Source organism: Acinonyx jubatus, chromosome X, assembly GCF_027475565.1.
Source record: "Acinonyx jubatus isolate Ajub_Pintada_27869175 chromosome X, VMU_Ajub_asm_v1.0, whole genome shotgun sequence".
Lineage (NCBI taxonomy): Eukaryota > Metazoa > Chordata > Mammalia > Carnivora > Felidae > Acinonyx > Acinonyx jubatus.
In genome coordinates, this window is record NC_069389.1 from 14,425,992 (window position 1) to 14,445,823 (window position 19,832).

A 19,832-nucleotide genomic window follows, 5' to 3' on the forward strand; every position below is an offset into this window, starting at 1 on the left:
AAGCAAAACATTTGTTCCAAGCTGTTAGTATGAAAAAGAAAATATCAGCTGTTTTAAATTTCATGGCTTTTGAGTAAATAATTTGGGGTGATAGCATTTCTATTTCATTTATGCCAAACAAAAAGAGTACTAAATAAATTAAGTATAGCCTGTATTTTATCATAAGCTACATTAAGTGCAAAAATCTAAACAAATACTTAAAATTAAGTGTTCATTCAGAAGCTCTCTCATGGCACTGACACACCTTGAACTTTTTACAGCTTTAATTACATGTATGTCTGTTACTTTTGACCCATTATAACATAAAGGAAAAAATGCTGCTTTATGTGGTTTTTACTAAACATACACAGTTGTATAAAAAGAAGGGAATGGGTGGTAAAGATATGTCCTAAAAACTATAAAATCTTAATTTTAAAAATTAGAGAAAGGTGAAGACCAAGTTACAGAAACCACATACTCCTCTATGCACCCCTGAACAAAAAACAAAAGCAGCCATAATTTCTGGTTTTGTTTCTTAAAAAAAAAAAAAATGAGACTGAGGTGGGGGTAGGGGTGGGGGATAGAGTATTTGTTTGCTCAATGGAAGGTCTGAAATGTTTCTCAAAAGACTAACTTTGAAAGGGTTCAAAAGGAAAATTCTACATAGGAAGGGCTTTACAAAATAAGACTACTATATAAAATGACTAGTTACACTTTTTAAAAAGATCAAAAGTTCAGATTTTAAAACCCACTCCCTTAAAATTTTAAATTAAAAAAAAAAAAACCTAAACCATATACACACCACACACACAACCACAAAATAAGCCAGCATTCGAAGCAGCTAACAGTGCCCAAGACAATCTCATTTAAAACCTATTCAAAGCATTTTACTTTACTCTTAAGAAACAAGTTCCTATTCATACAGTTTGTATCTGAACTACCAACAGAGAAACTCTAATATGCCAGTTCTATCAAACATCATCAAAATATTTTACAAAGCTATGGAAGAAATGCCATGTTACCACCGAGTTCTACCTAGAAATTAAAGCTTTTTCTGTGAGAGGTGGGGGCTGGGGAACCCAATAAAACTGAAGGATTTTACCAAGAAAGGAGCTAAGATGGTCACTGATAGGCTATACCACTAGACAGGAATGTTTCCTGATTCTAGGTTTTCCCCTCCTCCACAGTTCCCTATGGACCAGAGGAATTCCTCTAAACCCTCGGGACCCTGCAACTTTATACTCAAAGCATCTGGAAGTTTGCTGCCCTCCTTCCTGGTTGGTCTATGTGGTCACAACTGCATAAAGAATTAGGCTACAATATGACACTTCACACCAGCGTAGGTTGTTAATTTATAACCAGTGATGCATAAATCTGAAGCTAAGTTAAATAAAACTAATTCATTAGTGTTTTAGAAATTACAAAAGTTGAAAGTTTAATTTACATAGTTAACTTAAAAGTATTTAACTTTAAGTACCTCTAAAGCCAGGTAGAATGGTTTACAATATAGCAATTTATTTAAAAAAAAAAAAAAACTTTCAATATACCACAATATGAGAAAAAAATTAGTATTAGGGTAAATATTTCTAAGAATCCTCTGCCTCTTAATATATCCATTTTCTCAAAGACTAGAAACCTACATTTATTGTGTTCATAAATAAAATCATAAAAAATAGCAACCTATTTGTTTAGAAACTTTCCCAAATAAAGACAGGAAACATTAAAATATTAAATACAAAAAGCACACATAGCCTTTAAAATAACATTAGTTCCAGTTGTGATCCTAAGTTATTAGATTCCGGGTCTTGCTCTTTCACATATTAAATGTGTGAACTTCAATGAGATGACTGGCTATGTATCCTATGTACCAGAGACAAAAGAAAGGTAATATGGGAATAAATCAATAGCTTATAGAACATTCCTAAATTTCTATCATTTTTTTTCAGAGAGAATGAAGTTGTAGGATACAAAGGAGGTGGGGAACAAAATGAAACAGAAAACAGCAAGACCAAATAAATTCTTCAAGAAGAAAAAGTCTACACTGGGCCTTGTTTTAGTTTACTTGATCCAGCCTTCTTTAAATTGTCAAGGACACAGCAGTACACATACTTCTTTCCTCTTTCTCCCCAGATACCCTGTACAGGTCCAGAATAAATCTGATGAGCTGTGACAGCACCAACCAGCAGTGAAGGACTTTGAAAGACTGGAGGGTCATAATGAGAGCCAAGAAACAAAAACCTAAATAAACAAGAGGGAAAAAAAACCACACAGCTTGCTCAATTTTTTCTATCCAAGGTAAGTTTCCCAGTGGATTTTTCGACCAATGATAAGCCTAAAAAGAACTTGGCTGTTTCTGATTATAGAAGTGTTAACACAGGGAGAAAAAATTTTGTTAGAGTAAGCTTTAAAATATATTAAACTGTATTACTATTTTTGAAGAAAAAAAAAGTAAAGCTTAAATAAGTATTTTTTTTATGTAAAGTCAAACCAAGTGGCATTCATGGATGCCTCATTACATTTCTTTAAGAAATTATCCAAGTGAACTGTCTTTAGTCATTAAGTATTTGAAAAAGTTTTAAGTGTTATATGCTTAAAAAATGTTGGAAAAGCAATTATTCAAAGGTTGAAAACCAAGCATTTACATGTGTTTAAGAAATATTCAAATTGGGGGCGCCAGGGTGGCTCAGTGGGTTAAACAGTAGACTTTGGCTCGGGTCATGATCTCACGGTTCATGGGTTTGAGCCCAGCGTCGGGCTCTGTGCTGACAGCTCAGAGCCTGGAGGCTGCTTCGGATTCTGTGTGTCCCTCTCTCTCTGCCCCTCCCCCACTCACAGTCTCTGTCTTTCAAAAAATGAATAAAAATGTTAAAAAAATTAAAAAAAAGAAATATTCAAAATGAACCAAAAAATACAGACTTTTTAAAATTTATGAAATTCAATCAGTTTAACATTATTTGTGTGCCTTTTGAAATTACTTAGCTAAGATCCTTAATTTAGACCCTTATATTATTTAATGTTCAAGTCAATAAAATTAACATTTCTGTACATTTTTAAAGACCATAAATAACATTAAAAAGCAAATGAGAAAAAAGTTTTTACTTTTATGCCACCATACACAAAAATAAACTCAAAATGGATTAAGATTAAGGACCTAAATATGAGACCTGAAACCATAAAAATCCTAGAAGAGAGCACAGGTAGTAATTTCTCTAACATCTGCCATAGCAACATCTTTCTAGATATGTATCATGAGGCAAGGGAAATAAAAGCAAAAATAAGCTATTGGGACACATTAAAATAAAAAGGTTTTGCAGAGCAAAGGAAACAATCAACAAAACTAAAAGACAACATATGGAATGGAAGAAGTTATTTGCAAATGACATAACCTATTAAGGGTTAGTATCCAAAATATATAAAGAAGTGATATAACTCAACATCCCCCAAAAAGAAATAATGTAATTAAAAAATGGGCAGAAGACATGAATAGGCATTTCTCCAAAGAAGACACACAGATGGCCAACAAACACATGAAAAGATGCTCAGTATTTTTCACCCATCAGGGAAATACAAATCAAAACCACAGTGAGATATCACCTCACACCTGTCAGAATGACTAAAATCAAAAACACAAGAGACAAGTGTTGGCAAGAATGTGGAGAAAAAGGAACTATTGTGCACTGTTGGTGGGAATGCAACTGTGGAAGACAGTATGGAGGTTCCTCAAAAAGTTAAAAATAAAACCACCCTATGATCCAGTAATCACACTACGGGGTATTTGCCCAAAAAATACAAAAACACTAACTTAAAGGGATACACGATGGGGCTCCTGGGTGGCTCAGTCGGTTAAGCGTCCAACTTCAGCTCAGGTAATGATCTCACGGTCCGTGAGTTCGAGACCCGCGTCGGGCTCTGGGCTGATGGCTCAGAGCCTGGAGCCTGCTTCCGATTCTGTGTCTCCCTCTCTCTCTGCCCCTCCCCCATTCGTGCTCTGTCTCTCTCAGTCTCAAAAATAAATAAACGTTAAAAAAAATTAAAAAAAAAAAAAGGGATACACGAACCCCTATGTTTACTGCAGCATTATTTACAATGGCCAGATTATGGAAGCAGCCCAAGTATCCACTCATAAATGAATGGATAAAGATGTGGATATGTATATGTGTCACATACACACACAATGGAATATCATTCAGCCATAAAAAGAATGACATCTTGCCATTTGCAACAACATGGATGGAGCTAGAGACCATAATGCTAAGTGAAATAAGTCAGAGAAAGACAAATACTGTACTCATATGCAGAATTTAAGAAATAAAACAAATGAGCAAAGGAAAAATAGACAAAGCAAGAAACAGACTCTTAACTGTAGAGAACAAAGTGATAGTTACTAGAAGGGAGGGGGGCTGGGGGGATACATGAAATAGGTTAAGGGGATGAAAGAGTACACTTATCATGATGAATAATGAGTAATGCATAGAATTATTGAATCACTATATTATATGCCTAAAATTAATATAACACTGTATGTTAACTATACTGGAATCTTTAAAAAAGCAAATGACTGACAAAAAGTTTTTACTTTCGTGACATTTATTGCTATGTGCAATAAATGAAGCACCCAAATGAACAAGAAAGGAAATAAGAAAAAAGTAGGAAAAGGTTAGTTAGCAGGAAAATTATAAAAGAATATTAATGGCAAAGATATATGCAAAGAAAAAGATTCACCCTCACTAGCTAAGAAATGAAAAATTTAAAAACATTTTTTAAATTAGCAAAAATAATAAGATAATGCCTAAAGTTGACAAGAGAAGGAAAAAAACACTGTCACTCACCTCTGAGGGGAGTGGAAATGGGTATGACTTTCTACAAGACCATTTGTCAGGAAGGGAGTTAAGATGGCAGAGAAGTAGGGGGACCAGGATTTTCCTCGTCCCTCAAACACAGCTGTATTGAGGTCAGATCACTCGGAACAGCCAGGAAATCGATCTGCAGAGGGGCAGAAGGATCTCCACGGTTGGAGGGAGACCGCTTGGCAGGATCGAAGTGCATGTATGTGAACTGTGGGAGATAAAACGGCATAGGCACGGAGGGGAGGGAACCCCTTCTGTGGAGAGACAAAAGGGAGAGAAAGAGAGAGGAGCTGTGAAAGTGTGGCATCGAGTTAGCACAAATGGAAAACCTCTCTGGAACACGGACTGGGGAACGAGAAATACAGAGAGTGCCAGTGTCTTTTTTGCCAACAGCCTTAGGAGCTGAAACTCAGAGGTTTCAGAAAAGGGCGACTTTCTCCGGAATGGAGCTGGAAGCCGTGGTGCACACTACAGGGGAGAAGGGAGCCGGCCAGGAGTGCATAGCATGGTGTAGCGATCTCAGAGGAACACTGGGAGAGAACAGTCCCCTTCCCAGAGTACTTTGGGAAGAGGGTTTATCACACAGAGTGGCTCTACTCCAGAACAGGGGAGAGGAGCCACACTGGGCTGGGTCCGTTAAGACCTGGAGTTCTGAATCCCAGCTGAGCACCTAGAAGGCAGAGAATTGTGGAGCAGGGCAAGCTGATGGCCCTCACTATTCTATCAGCATGGGTTGAGATATCCAGTAAGGGGAGGAGAGATTGGGGCGTTGCCCTTTTTCTCCCTGACATCAACAGGGTGGGACTTCAGAGAGCAGCACAGGGGCCCCCAGTGGAGATGGGACCTGCTTAAGCCAAACCCCAAGACCCCGTGCCTGGCAACTGATGATTTATTGGGGCAAGACTGACTGACCCAATGCAGCTGGCCTCTCCACACCAGCATAGTCACAAGTCCCAGGCACCAACAGACAACTGTTTTTTTTTTTTTTCCTTTACTATTTTATTTCATTTCATTTTGTATTTGTTTCCTCCCTTTTCTTTTTTTTTTTTTTTTGGATCAGGCTCATAGTTTCTGACTTGTTTTTGGTCAATTCTTATCATATATTTTTTTTGATCAGGCATTTTTATTCTCTTCTTTTTCCACCCTCTTTCTTCTTCTTCATTTTCCTCTCTTTCTCTGGATTTAGCCTTATAGTTTTTTGATTCTCTGTTTGTATTTCTTTTCTCCCCTTTCATTTTTCTCTTTTTATGTAAGCAGGCTTCCCCCCCCCCTTTCCTTTTTCTCCCCCCAGAGTTACTTCAACAAATAAATCAAAGCACACCTAGCTGAAGGTCCAAACACTCCACCACTACAAGCAAGGAGGAGCTCTGCAGAGCACTGACCAGTGGGGTAGAGCAGCCAAAATTCAACAACAGAGTGCATGCAACATACACCAGAAACACTTCCTGGAGTACCAAACTCTGGACAGCGTATTACCCCTTTTTAATATAGTAGTACTCTCAGGTGCAGGACACATAACAAGCTTTTAAAACGCAAAAGACAGAAACGTAGCCAAAATGACAAAACAGAAGAATTCTCCCCAAAACAAAGTTCAAGAAGAAATCACAGAAACTTGCTCAAAACAGATATAAACAATATATCTTAACAAAAACTTAGAATAACCATCATATGACTAACAGCTGGGCTTGAAAAGAGCATATATGATACCAGACAAACTCTTGCTGCAGAGATTAAAGACCTAAGAACTAGTCAGGATGAATTAAAAAATGCTAGATGCAAAATAAACTAGATATAGTGACAGTGAGGATGCAAGAAGCAGAGAATAGGTGAAACAGAAGACAAAATTATGGAAAATAATGAAGCTGAAAAAAAGAGGGAAAGGAAATTACTACATCACAAGGGGAAAATTAGAGAGTTAAGTGATTCCATGAAATGAAACAATATCTGTATCATAGGAGTGTCAGAAAGAGTGAGAGAAAGGGGCAGATGCTTTATTTGAACAAATCATAGCTGAGAACTTCCCTAATCTGGGGAAGGAAACAGGCATCCAAATCCAAGAGGCACAGAGAACTCCCTTCAAAATCAACAAAAACAGGTCAACACCATGGTATAAAATAGTGAAACTGGCAAAATACAAAGATAAAGAGAGAATTCTGAAAAGAGCTAGGGACAAATGGGCCTTAACCTACAAGGGTAGACACATAAGGGTAGTAGTGGATCTGTCCACTGAAATTTGGCAGGTCAGAAAGGAGTGGCAGGAAATAACCAATGTACTGAATAGAAAAAATATGCGGCCAAGAATCCTTTCTCTGGCAAGGCTGTCATTCAGAATAGAAGGAGAAATAAAGACTTTCCCCAGACAAACAAAAACTAAAGGAGTTCATGACTACTAAACCAGCCCTGCAAGAGATCCTAAGGGGGACTCTGAGTGGAAAGTAGCAAAGACTAAATAGGACCAGAGGACATGACCACAAACATAAAATCTACAGATAACACAATGGCACTAAATCCATATTTTTCTCACTCTGAATGTAAATGGACTAATCGAAAGACATAGGGTATCAGAATGGATAAAACAATAAGATCCATCTACATGCTGCCTACAAGAGACTCATTTTAGACCTGAGGACACCTGCAGATTCAAAGTTAGTGGATAAAGAACCATCTCTCATGTTAATGGACATCAAAAGAAAGCCAGAGTTAGCCACACTTATATCAGACAAACCAGACTTTAAAACAATAACTGTAAAAAGAGATGAAGAAGGGCATAATATGATAATTAAGGGGTCTATTTATCAAGAAGAGCTAACGACTGTAAATATTTGTGCCCCCAATGTGGAAAACCTAAATATATAAATCAATGAAACACAAACAAGCAAACTTATTGATAGTAATACTGTAACTGTAGGAGATTTTAATACTCTACTTATAGTAATGGACAGATCATCTAGGCAGAAAATCAATTAAGGAAACACCTCTGAATGACACATTGGACCAGATGGACCTAACATATATTCAGAACATTTCATCCTAAAGCAGGAGAATACACATTCTTCTCGAGTGCACATGGAATATTCTCCAAAACAGACCACATATTGGGTCACAAAACAGTCCTTAACATGTACAAAAAGATTGAGCTCATACCATGCATATTTTCAGATCACAATGCTATGAAACTTGAAATTAACCACAAGAAATTTGGAAAGCACCTAAATACATGGAAGTTAAACAACATCCTACTAAAGAATGAATGGGTTAACCAGGAAATTAAAGAAGAAAATTTTAAATATACATGGAGACAAATGAAAATGAAAACACAACAGTCCAAACTCTTTGAGATGCAGCAAAGGCAGTCCTAAAAGGAAAATACATTGCAATTCAAGCCTATCTCAAGAACGAAAAGAGGTGCCAGGGTGGCTCAGCTGGTTCAACAGCCGAATCTTGATTTCAGTACAGGTCATGATCTCACAGAGTACATGAGTTCAAGCTCCACATCAGGCTCTGTGCTCATAGTGTGGAGCCTGCTTCAGATCCTCTGTCTCCTTCTCTCTGCCTCTCCCCCACTTGTGTGTGCATGTACTCTCTAAAAAACTAAATGTTAAAAAATATTTTTAAAAAAGAAGAAAGGTCCCAAATACACAACCTAACCTTAAACCTAAAGGAGCTAGAAAAGGAACAGCAAATGAAGCCCAAAGCCAGGAGAAGAAGGGAAATAATAAATATTAGAGCAGAAATAAATGATATAAAATTTAAAAAAACCAGATCAATGAAACTAACAGCTGGTTTTTTGAAAGAATAAACAAAATTGATAAATCCTTAGCCAGACTTCTCAAAAAGAAAAGAGGACCCAAACGGATAAAATCATGAATTAAAGAGGAGAGCGATCACAACCAAACAATTAGAAGAGAACACTGAAAAATTATATGCCAACAAGCTGGACAATCTGAAAGAAGTGGACAAATTCCTAGACACACACTACCAAAACTCAAATGCTAAGAAACAGAAAATTTGGACAGACCTAAAAACAGCAAAGAAATTGAAACAGTTATCAAAAATCTTCCAACAGGGGCGCCTGGGTGGCTCAGTCAGTTAAGTGTCCGGCTTCAGCTCAGGTCACAATCTCATAGTTTTGGGTTTGAGCCCCTCATCAGGCTCTATGCTGATGGTGTGGACCCTGCTTGATATTCATTCTCTCTCTCTCTCTCTTTCTCTCTCTCTGCCCCTCCCTTGCTTGTGCTCTCCCCCTCAAAAATAAATAAACATTTTTTTAAAAAACTAAAAAGAAAAAGCTCCCAAAAAATAAGAGTCCTGGACAAGATGGCTTCTCAGGGGAAATTCTACCAGACATTTAAAGCAGAGTTATACCTATTCTTGTCAAACTGTTCCAAAAAATATAAATGGAAGGAAAGCTTCCGAATTCATTCTATGAAGCCAGCATTACCTTGATTCCAAAACCAGACAAAGACCCCACTAAAAAGGAGAATTACAGGCCAATATCCCTGATGAACCTGGACGCAAAAATTCTCAATAAGATACTAGCAAATCAAATTCAAAAGTACATTAAAAGAATTATTCACCATGATCAAGTGGGATTCGCTCCTGGGATGCAGGGATGGTTCAATGTTCACAAATCAATCAATGTGATACACCACATTAATAGAGAAAAGGATAAGAACCATATGATCCTGTCAATAGATGCAAAAAAAGCATTTGACAAAATATAGCATCCTTTCTTGATAAAAATCCTCAAGAAAGTCGGGATAGAAGGAACACATCTTAACATCATAAAAGCTATATATGAAACACCCACAGCTATTATCATCCTCAATGGGGAAAAACTGAGAGCTTTTCCCCTGAGATCAGGAACATGACAGGGATGTCCACTTTCACCACTGCTGTTTAACATAGTGTTGGAAGTCCTAGCCTCAGCAATCAGACAACAAAATGAAATAAACGGCATCCAAATTGGCAAAGAAGAAGTCAAACTTTCACTATTCTCAGATGACATGATACTCTACATGGAAAACTTGAAAGACTTCACCAAAAAACTACTAGAAGTGATATATGAACTCAGCAAAGTCACAGGATATAAAATCAATGTACATAAATTGGTTGCATTCCTATACACCAATAATGAAGCAGCAGAAAGAGGAATCAAAGAATCGATCCCACTTACAATTGTACCAAAAACCATAAAATACCTAGGAATAAACGTAACCCAAGAGGTAAAAGATCTGTACACTGAAAACTATAGAAAGCTTATAGAAGAAATCAAAGAAGAAACAAAGAAATGGAAGAAAATCGTTCCATGCTCATGGACTGGAAGAACAAATATTATTAAAATGCTGATACTACCCAAAGCAGTCTATACACTCAATGCAATAACTGTCAAAATAACACCAGCATTCTTCACCAAATTAGAACAAACAACCCTAAAATTTGTATGGAACAACAGAAGACCCCAAATAGCCAAAGCAATCCTGAAAAAGAAAATCAAAGCTGGAGGCATCACAATTCCAGACTGTAAGCTGTATTACCAAACTGTAATCATCAAGACAGTATGGTATTGGCACAAAAACAGACACATAGATCAATGGAATAGAATAGAGAACCCAGAAATGGACCCACAAATATATGGCCAACTAATCTTCGACAAAGCAGGAAAGAGTATCCAATGAAAAAAAAAAAGTCTTTTTAGCAAACAGTGCTGGAAGAACAGGACAGTGACATGAAGAAGAATGATATGGATCACGTTCTTACCCCATACACAAAAATAAATTCAAAATGTGAGAAAGACCTAAATGTGAGACATGAAACCATCAAAATCCTATAGGAGAAAACAGGCAGCAACCTCTTTGACCTCAGCTGCAGCAATTTCTTACTGGACATGTTTCCAGAGGCAAGGGAAATAAAAGCAAAAATGAACTACTGGGACCTCATCAAAATAAAAAGCTTTTGCACAGCAAAGGAAAGAATCAACAAAAGTAAAAGGCAACTGACAGAATGGGAGATGTTTGCGAATGACATATCAGATAGAGGGTTAGTATCCAAAATCTATATAGAACTTACCAAACTCAACACCCAAAAAACAAATAATCCAGTGAAGAAATGGGCAGAAGACATGAATAGACATTTCTCCAAAGAAGACATCCCGATGGCAAACAGACATGAAAAGATGCTCAACATCACTCATCATCAGGCAAATACAAATCAAAACCACAGTGAGATACCACCTCACACCTGTCAGAATGGCTAACATTAACAACTCAGGAAACAACAGATGTTGGTGAGAATGTGGAAAAAAGGGGAATGCTTTTGAAATATTGGTGGGAATGCAAACTGGTGCAGCCACTCTGGAAAACAGTATGGAGGTTCCTCAAAAAATTAAAACCAGAATTACCCTACAACCCAGCAATTGCACTACTAGGAATTTATCCAAAGGATACAAAAATGCTGATTCAAAGAGGCACATGCACCCAATGTTTACAGCAGTGCTATCAACAATCACGAAATTGTGGAAAGAGCCCAAATGTCCAACAACAACTGATGAATGGATAAGGAAATGTGTTATATATATATAAATGTGTGTGTGTGTGTATACATACGTACACTGGAATATATATGTTTTATATAATATATATATTATGTATACATATACACACACACAATGAAATACACACACACACACACACACACACACACACACACACACACACACGGAATACTACTCGGCAATGAAAAAGAATGAAATCTTGCCATTTGCAACAACATGGATGGAACTAGAGGGTATTATGCTAAGCAAAGTAAGTTAGAGAAAGACAGATATATGATTTCACTCATAGGTGGAATTTGAGAAACTCAACAGATGAACACAGGGGAAGGGAAGGAAAAATAAGATAAAAACAGAGAGGGAGGCAAACCTTAAGAGACTCTTAAATACAGAGAACAAACTGAGGGTTGCTGGAAGGGAGGTGGATGGGGAATGGGTTAAAAGGGTGACGGGCATTAAGGATGGCACTTTTTGGAATGAGCACTGGATGTCACATGTAAGAGATCAATCACTGGGTTCTACTCTTGAAGCCAAGACCACATTGTATATTAACTAACTTGAATATTAAAAAAAATAATTTCAACCAATAAATAAATAAATAAATAAAATTTTTTCACCCTTAGAAACATATCCCCTAACCCAGCAAACATTCTATGGAAATAATCAGAGATATGCAAAGATATATTCATCACATTATCTATGTCAAACAAAATAAAAGTTTGGTTAAATAAATTAGGGTACAGCCATATGATGTAATACAACATAGAAATAAAATCAAATTTGTATGGATATACTTTATATGGGAACACAATCACAATATATTATGAAAAAGTTAGGGAGGAAACTAGAAAATGCAAAATAATCTTTTTTCAAAATTATTAATTATTTTAAAGTACAAATGTAACCTACAAATACATTCTTGTTTAAAAAAAAAGAGCCACAGATAAAAGCAGAAATTCCCTTTACTACATAACACCTCTTTCCAGATATAATCACTCCTACAAATTTGATAATACAGCCTTTCAAATCTTTTCTATGTATGTATATACATACATCTAATATAGAAATACATCTTTGTTTTGTTTTGATTTGGCATTATGCTGTATGGATTTTGGGGGTTGCTTTTTTCACTTACTACATCCTGGAGAGCTATCTTTCTTAGTAAACAGGAATCCTCTCATTCTTCTAAATTATTCTATATTATTCTAAGGAATAACTGTACCGTAACCTATTTCAACATTTCTTTGATTTGACCATGTGTATGTTCTAAAGCTGTTATGTGTAAGACAAAAAGAAGAAAAAGCAGTATGAGGCCAAATACAGATCAAACTATTTGCCATGGTTATCTCTGCATGCTTTTCTGAATTTTTCGGTTTGAGCATTACTTTTTATATTAGAGAAAACCTGTTATATTAAAAATAATAAAAATAATTTTAAAGTATTATGATTTTAAGAATGTATCACATTACATCTAAAAAAAATGATGTTTTTAGAGATGCCTGGGTGGCTCAGTCAGTTAAAGCATCCAACTCTTGATTTCAGCTCAGGTCATGATCTCACGGTTCGTGAGTTCAAGCCCCACGTTGGGCTCTGTGCTGATGGCATGTGTCCTGCTTGGGATTTTCTCTATTTCTCTCTCTCTCTCTCTCTCTCTCTCTCTCTCTCTGCTCCTCCCCAGCTTGTGCTCTCTTTTAAGATAAAGAAATAAACTTAAAAAAAAAAAGAAATGGTATTTTTATATTACAGCTGTCACTTAATGTTGTACTGGCTAAAGTAACTGTTTTCTCTACTCAAAGAGAGTATACAAGTAACTCTCTACTCAAAGAGAAATATAAGTATTTCACCTTGTGTAAGTATAGTAGTAACTCTATTAACCTATGTAATGAATAACCAATGCTTGGGAAAAAATCAAAATGAATCATTTATGCAATGTCTTTGGGTGAGTATCATCTTTTTTTATGTTTATTTATTTATTTTGAGAGAGAAAAGAGAGCACAAGTGGGGGAGGGGAAGCAAGAGAGGGAGAGACAGAGAGAATCCCAAGCAGGCTCTGCAATGTCAACACGGAGCCCAACCCAGGTCCCAAGGTCCTGAACCATGAGATCATGACCCAAGCCTAAATCAAGAGTTGGACACCCAACCAACTGAGCCACCCAGGCACCCCTCAACTAACAATACTTTTATTTTAAAGTTTATTTATTTTATTTTTAGAGAGAGAGAAAGAGCACACGAGTCAGGGAGGGGCAGAGAGAGGGAGATAGACTCCACGCTGTCAGCCCGGAGCCTGACTCAGGGCTAGAACTCAAGAAATGTGAGATCATGACCTGAGCTGAAATCAAGAGGTGGATGCTTAACTGAGCCACTTAGGCGTCCCTCAACTAACAATCTTTAACCATACTTTGCCCAGAATCCTAAGGTTCTTCTGGGGACACCTGTGAATCTTTACAAAACAGAATGTGGCATCAGTGGGCACATCTGTGTTTCTATTCTAATGTTTCCAAGTTCTACTTTAACACGGTTTGAGTTATTTGTATTCAAAATGCAGTCATGAAAAGTGCTTTATTATGTCAAATTATTTGTGCCATTTGAAATCCACAATGATGATAAAACAGTTAAAATAGAATATCAAAAATTTAAAATTTCTCATACATCAAAATAAACAACTCATCATCTGCATGTGTGGTTTTGCCAAGATATCAAGATTCAACAAAACCCACACCTAGAAGTATCAGAGTAAAACTGCAAAACACCAAAGATGATGTGAAAATATTAAAGTAATTAGAGAAAAAATTAAAGATTACAGAGGAAAAATAATTAGACTGACAGTTAAATTCTAAAAAGCAACGGAAACCAAAAGGTAAAAGAATGCGATCTTCAAAGTCCTGTAAGAAAATGGCTGTCACTCTAGAATTCTACACCTTGAAAAAATATCTTTCAAGACAGGAGTTGAAATGACATATTCAGATGAACATAAACTGAGAGGGCATGCCACTAGCAGACCCCTCACTAAAGAAAAATCTGAAGAATCTACCTCAGACAGAAGAAAATTACTCTCAAACGAAAGATCTGAGATACTAAAAAGGAATGAATAATAAAGAACATTTTCAATATGCTGATGAGTCTCAACAAATACTGACTATATGAATAATAATAATAGCTAATAGGATTCCTGTAAAAGATGTAACTAATTAAAATATACAACAGTAACCACATGAATTTGAAGGGAGTAAGTGGGTATTCTAAGTTCCTTTTACTGTCTTAGTACAGAATAGATACTGATCAATTTCAGACTTCCATTAAGTTAAGAAAACATGTTAAAATTTCTAGAGTATTCAAAGAACAGAAAATATAATGTAGAACTTCCAAACAAGGGGGGAAATAGAATAAGAAAAAATGCCCAAAATAGGACAAGAATGGAAAGAAAACATAAAAAAGGCAGGAAAGTAAAAAGCTCAAAATAAGGTTCCATAATGAAAACCAAATATATCTGTAATCACAATAAATATAAATAGATTAAAAGCTCCAGTTAAAAGATAGACTGGCTGACAAGCCAAAAAATCAAAATCCACCTATTTGAAATAAATGTATCTTTTTAGATAAGAATAGATAAATGTTGAACATTGGAGAGAGAACAAGAACACCAACCAAACAAAAGCTGGTATAACTACATTAATACAAGATAAAGCAGACTTTGAAGTATTAAAAAAAAGAATAACCATAAAGAGGGTTACTACCGAAGGTTCAACTGACCAGGAAGTTGTAACAGTTCAAAATTTGTACACACCTGATAATGTAGCCACAAAACAGATAAAGCATAAAGTAAACACTAGAAGAACTATACAGAAAAATGGACTCATAATCATAACGGACCCTCCAGGGGAAAAAACCATTCGAATAAAAGCAAACTTCTCATCAGAAACCTTGGAAGCCAGAAGGAAGTTGTACTACATTCTTTAAGTACTGAAAGAAAAGAGCTGTCAACCTAGAACTCTATATCCAGCAACTATCCTTCAGGAATGAAGGGGAAATAAAGACATTCTTGGATGATGGAAAGCTAAGAATTTGTTGCTAGCTGACCTACCCTAAAAGAATGACTAAAAGAAGTTCTCTAAACAGAAAGGAAATTATTAAAAAAAAAAAAAAAAAGGAATCTGAAGATCAGGAAGAACTGAAATGTCAAAACTGTGGGTAAATACAATACTTTCCTTCTCCTGAGTTTTTAAATTATGTTCAATGGTTTAACAAAAATCTTACCACTGTCCAATGCCATTCTCGATGAATGTAGAGGAAATACTTAAGAAGATTATATGATGAATAGGGGAGGGTAAAGGAATATAAACTGAGGTAAGGTTTCTAAAATTCAATGTCTAGTGGACAGAGGAGGCAGATCTCACAAAGTATCTGTGAAACCACATTTTTTAAAAAACACTTTGCATCTCCTATTTACACAGCTTTCTAAGTCTGGCTTTGCAAAGTAGCCTAGTAACCATGTTTTTAAGACCACTAATGAGCTCTTCTCTTCTCAGTGCCCTAAATTGATTTCTATCTTCTACTCACCCTTTATTTTTGTGTTTCTCAAAGGGTGGGCCTCAAACCAAGTGCAATTGAAACACCTGAATCCCACTCCGGACCTACTGATTCAGAACCCCTGGGTATGAGCTCCAGAACATCAGCCTTTGGTTTTTTTTGTTTTTTTTTTTAATGTTTATTTATTTTTGAGACATAGAGAGACAGAGTGCAAGTGGGGGAGGGGCAGAGAGAGAGGGAGACACAGAATCTGAAACAGGCTCCAGGCTCTGAGCTGTCAGCACAGAGCCCGATGCGGGACTTGAACCCACAAACTGTGAGATCATGGCCTGAGCCAAAGTCGGGCGCTTAACCGACTGAGCCACCCAGGTGCCCCCAGAGCATCAGCCTTTGAATAAGCTCCCCCTACCAGGTGATTCAAGTATGAGAATTGTCTTAAATATTTACTCACAAGGTTCTGTCCTTGATCCTCTTCTACCTGTCACACATGCACAATTAAAACCACACCCAGGGTGCCTGGGTGACTGTTGGTTAAGTGTCCAACTTCGGCTCAGGTCATGATCTCACGGTTTGTGGGTTCGAGTCCTGAGTTGGGCTCCATGCTGACAGTATGGAGCCTGCTTGGGATTCTCTCTCCCCCTCTCTTTGTCCCTCCCCTACTCACACTTTCTTGCTCTCTCAAAATAGATAAATAAACTTAAAAAAAAAACAACACCCAAAACTTCCCCCCTTACTGCTATTAATTGGATGTGTAGCTGCCTACCTCCACTCCCAGCCACTGCCAGTACCTATAATCCCACCTGATACAGAGTATTTATTTGAATGAGCATGATGACTCTCAAACCTGCTTTGTCAATTAAGACCTATCTCTTTCAGGCTCCATACCTGCATTCGCTGCTATCCAATGTCCTAAAGTTACTCTGAATTAGTTAGGATTAAGTTCAGCTAACGATAACAGAAAAACTTAAAAGAATATTGGTTTATACAACACAGAAGTTTATTTCTCTCAAATAACAGTAAGAAGGGGCACCTAGGTGGCTCAGTTGGTTGGTTAAGCGTCAGACTACAGCTCAGGTCATGATCTCACAGCTCGTGGGTTCAAGCCCAGTATCGGGCTCCATGCTGACAGCTCAGAGCCTGGAGCCTGCTTCAGATCCTGTATCTCCCTCTCTCTCTGCCCCTTCCCTGCTCATGCTCTCACTCTCTCAAAAATAAATAAACACTAAAAAATTTGTAAAAATAAATAAATAAATAAAATAATAGTCTGGAAGAGGCCAGTATGAAAATTCTGCTCCACAAAATTCTCAGGGACTCTGGCTCCTTTCTGCTTTCCACTCCACTATGCCTAGAATATGGTCCCATTTCATGGTTCAAGATGGAACTCCACCCAAAACAAGCATATTCCTAGCAGCAGGAGAGAAGCAGGAAGATAGAATAGAGAAAGGTACATTGATCTCTAATACACTTCTTGGAAGTAGAACATATGACCTGTACTTTTATCTCATTGACCAGGACTTAGTCTCACGGTCATATATAACTGCTAGGGAGGCTGTAACTATAGTCCTCACGTTAGGTAGCTGAATTGCGTTACTAAGAAAAAAAGGGAAACCAGAGGGTGGAAGACTACAGCATTCTTGGCCACACATTCCAAAGTTACCATGTCCCAAACTGAACTCCCTAGTTTTCAGGATATACTGTGCAATTTTATACCTTTGTGATCTGTCTACCCTACCTTTATCTCCTTGCCTTTATCTCCTGGCAAACTCCTTCTCTTAATATTCACATCATGTATCTTTCTGTGAAGCTTTCCTTTACCCAACCACCCTTCCCTCCAGCCTAAACAGACGGGATGTCTTTGGGTCACTTTTGTATCTAGCATACAATTCTACTTTTGCATTGTTAATTCTAATATTTTTTTAAAGTCTATCCCTCCATTCATCTGTCTTCCACTAGAAGGTAAACTCCTTGAGGGCAGAGACTGCCTCAGCATCATATACATACAGATCTATAGCATACTACATTTCACAAAAGTCAGCCATTAATATCTGCTTCCTAGAATTATGGCAGCATGGAACTGGTAAAATAAGTACCTAATAAAACGGACACTATGGTATGTATTATTGTAATATAATGGGATGTGTTAAGAGTCCCAAATCATAGAAGATTCTAACAGCAGTTACAAGAATATGGCTATATGCTTTTATCTAGCCATTGCTCTTTTCTGGCACACCTTACTCATTTTCTACACTCATCTTTCTTTTTTTATGGTACAAATAAATTTTAGTTGGATAAATTTTAAGTATGTTTACATTTGATTCTATTAATTTTATATTTAACTTAGATAGATGATTAGGTGCTTTGCTTAGATCCCACTTATATCTCAGCAGTTATTCCATCACAGAAGACCAGTTTAGGCATCTCTAAGCCCTTGGGAGAGGCACTGAGGAGCCTCAATATTTTGATGATTTTTCTCTGAAAGAAAACATCTAGATGATCATAGTATTCAACTTAGGAAGCACAGCATTACAACTGATAAACACCTGACTATAATAACATATTAATTTATGATGGCTTCCATAGCATAAAATTTTCATTGATTGGGAGATTTTACTTAAGACTATCAAAGTACTGGGGTGCCTGGGGGGCTCAGTCAGTAAAGCCTCCAACTTCGGCTCAGGTCATAATCTCACAGCTTGTGGGTTTGAGCCCTGCGTCGGGATCTATGCTGACAGCTCAGAGCCTGGAGCCTGCTTCGGATTCTGTGTCGCCTTCACTCTCTGCCTCTCCCCTGTTTGCACTCTGTTTCTCTCTCTCAAAAATAAATAAACATTAAAAACTTTTAATTAAAAAAAGACTATCAAAGTATCAACTTGACTTGCAAAAAATGACCTAAAGTGTACAAAACATATATATAACAATTAAGCTTAACCTTTTAAAAACTATCTTTGAGGGTGCCTGGGTGGCTCAGGCGGTTAAGCATCTGACTTCAGCTCAGGTCATGATCTCGTGGTCTGTGGGTTTGAGCCCTGGGTCAGGCTCTATGCTGACAGCTCAGAGCCTGGTGCCTGCTTCAGATTCTTTGTCTCCCTCTCTCTCTGCCCCTTCCCTGTTCTCTCTTTCTCTCTCAAAAATAAATAAACATTAAAAAAAATTTTTAATAATAAAAAAATGAAAACGATCTGAGATATAAATAGTGGAATGCTATGTGTAATTTTAAATTGAAATATCAACTACAAAGGTAGCTAAGCACCCCAAAATGGCTACAGTAACTAGGCTTCAATGGTCCAAGTGTGACTTGTAGCTTGTCCATATTCTCCAATGTGGATTGTCAATTCAGATTATGATGCTGAGTTGGCCCTCAAGAAATGTAATTATTACCTTCTTCTACCTGTAGTTCTCGAGCCTAGACAGGGCCCTCACTATTCTGTCTGCTGCTCCAGTTGAGCATGAAGTCCTAACCTCAATGCCAATAGCAGTTATATCTAACTTCAATAAAATTTAAAAAATACATAGTTACTTATTATCTTACCTTGAGTTCCTGGTGGTTGTAATACATCTCCTGTCAGGCGACACCACCCAACTGGGAAAATATCTCGACAATCGTACTTGCACCAATAATCAAAAGCTCCACTCCAGCCATCAAATGTGATGTAAATTTCATCTCCTTTGACATCTCCAATCGTTGCAGGGCAGATCATATAAGGGTTCTTTTTATCTATGGCCTCAAGCTTCATTCCCACTTTGAAATTATTTAGAGGTGGCTTTGGTGGTTCCTACCAAAACATTAAAAAAAAGTTTTTGTTAAGATGCAATAAGAAGAATTTGCTCAATTGTATTCTTACAACCCTTATCAACCAAAAATTAAACTCCATGAAAACAATTGTCAGAGATCTCTGTGAAACTCTGCCCTACAACATCTTACTTACTCT

General features: G+C 37.0%; 1 protein-coding gene across 7 annotated transcripts in view; it reads right to left on the reverse strand.

Moving 5' to 3' along the window:
* The window catches only part of SCML2 (Scm polycomb group protein like 2), a 99,339-nt gene that overhangs the window by 36,363 nt on the left and 43,144 nt on the right, over positions 1–19,832 (reverse strand). For all 7 annotated transcript variants that reach the window (XM_027054514.2, XM_053202124.1, XM_027054509.2 and 4 more), the window contains one exon: positions 19,433–19,676. In XM_027054514.2, coding sequence (XP_026910315.1) covers positions 19,433–19,676 — 244 coding nt within the window. The remainder of the gene's footprint in view (positions 1–19,432; positions 19,677–19,832) is intronic.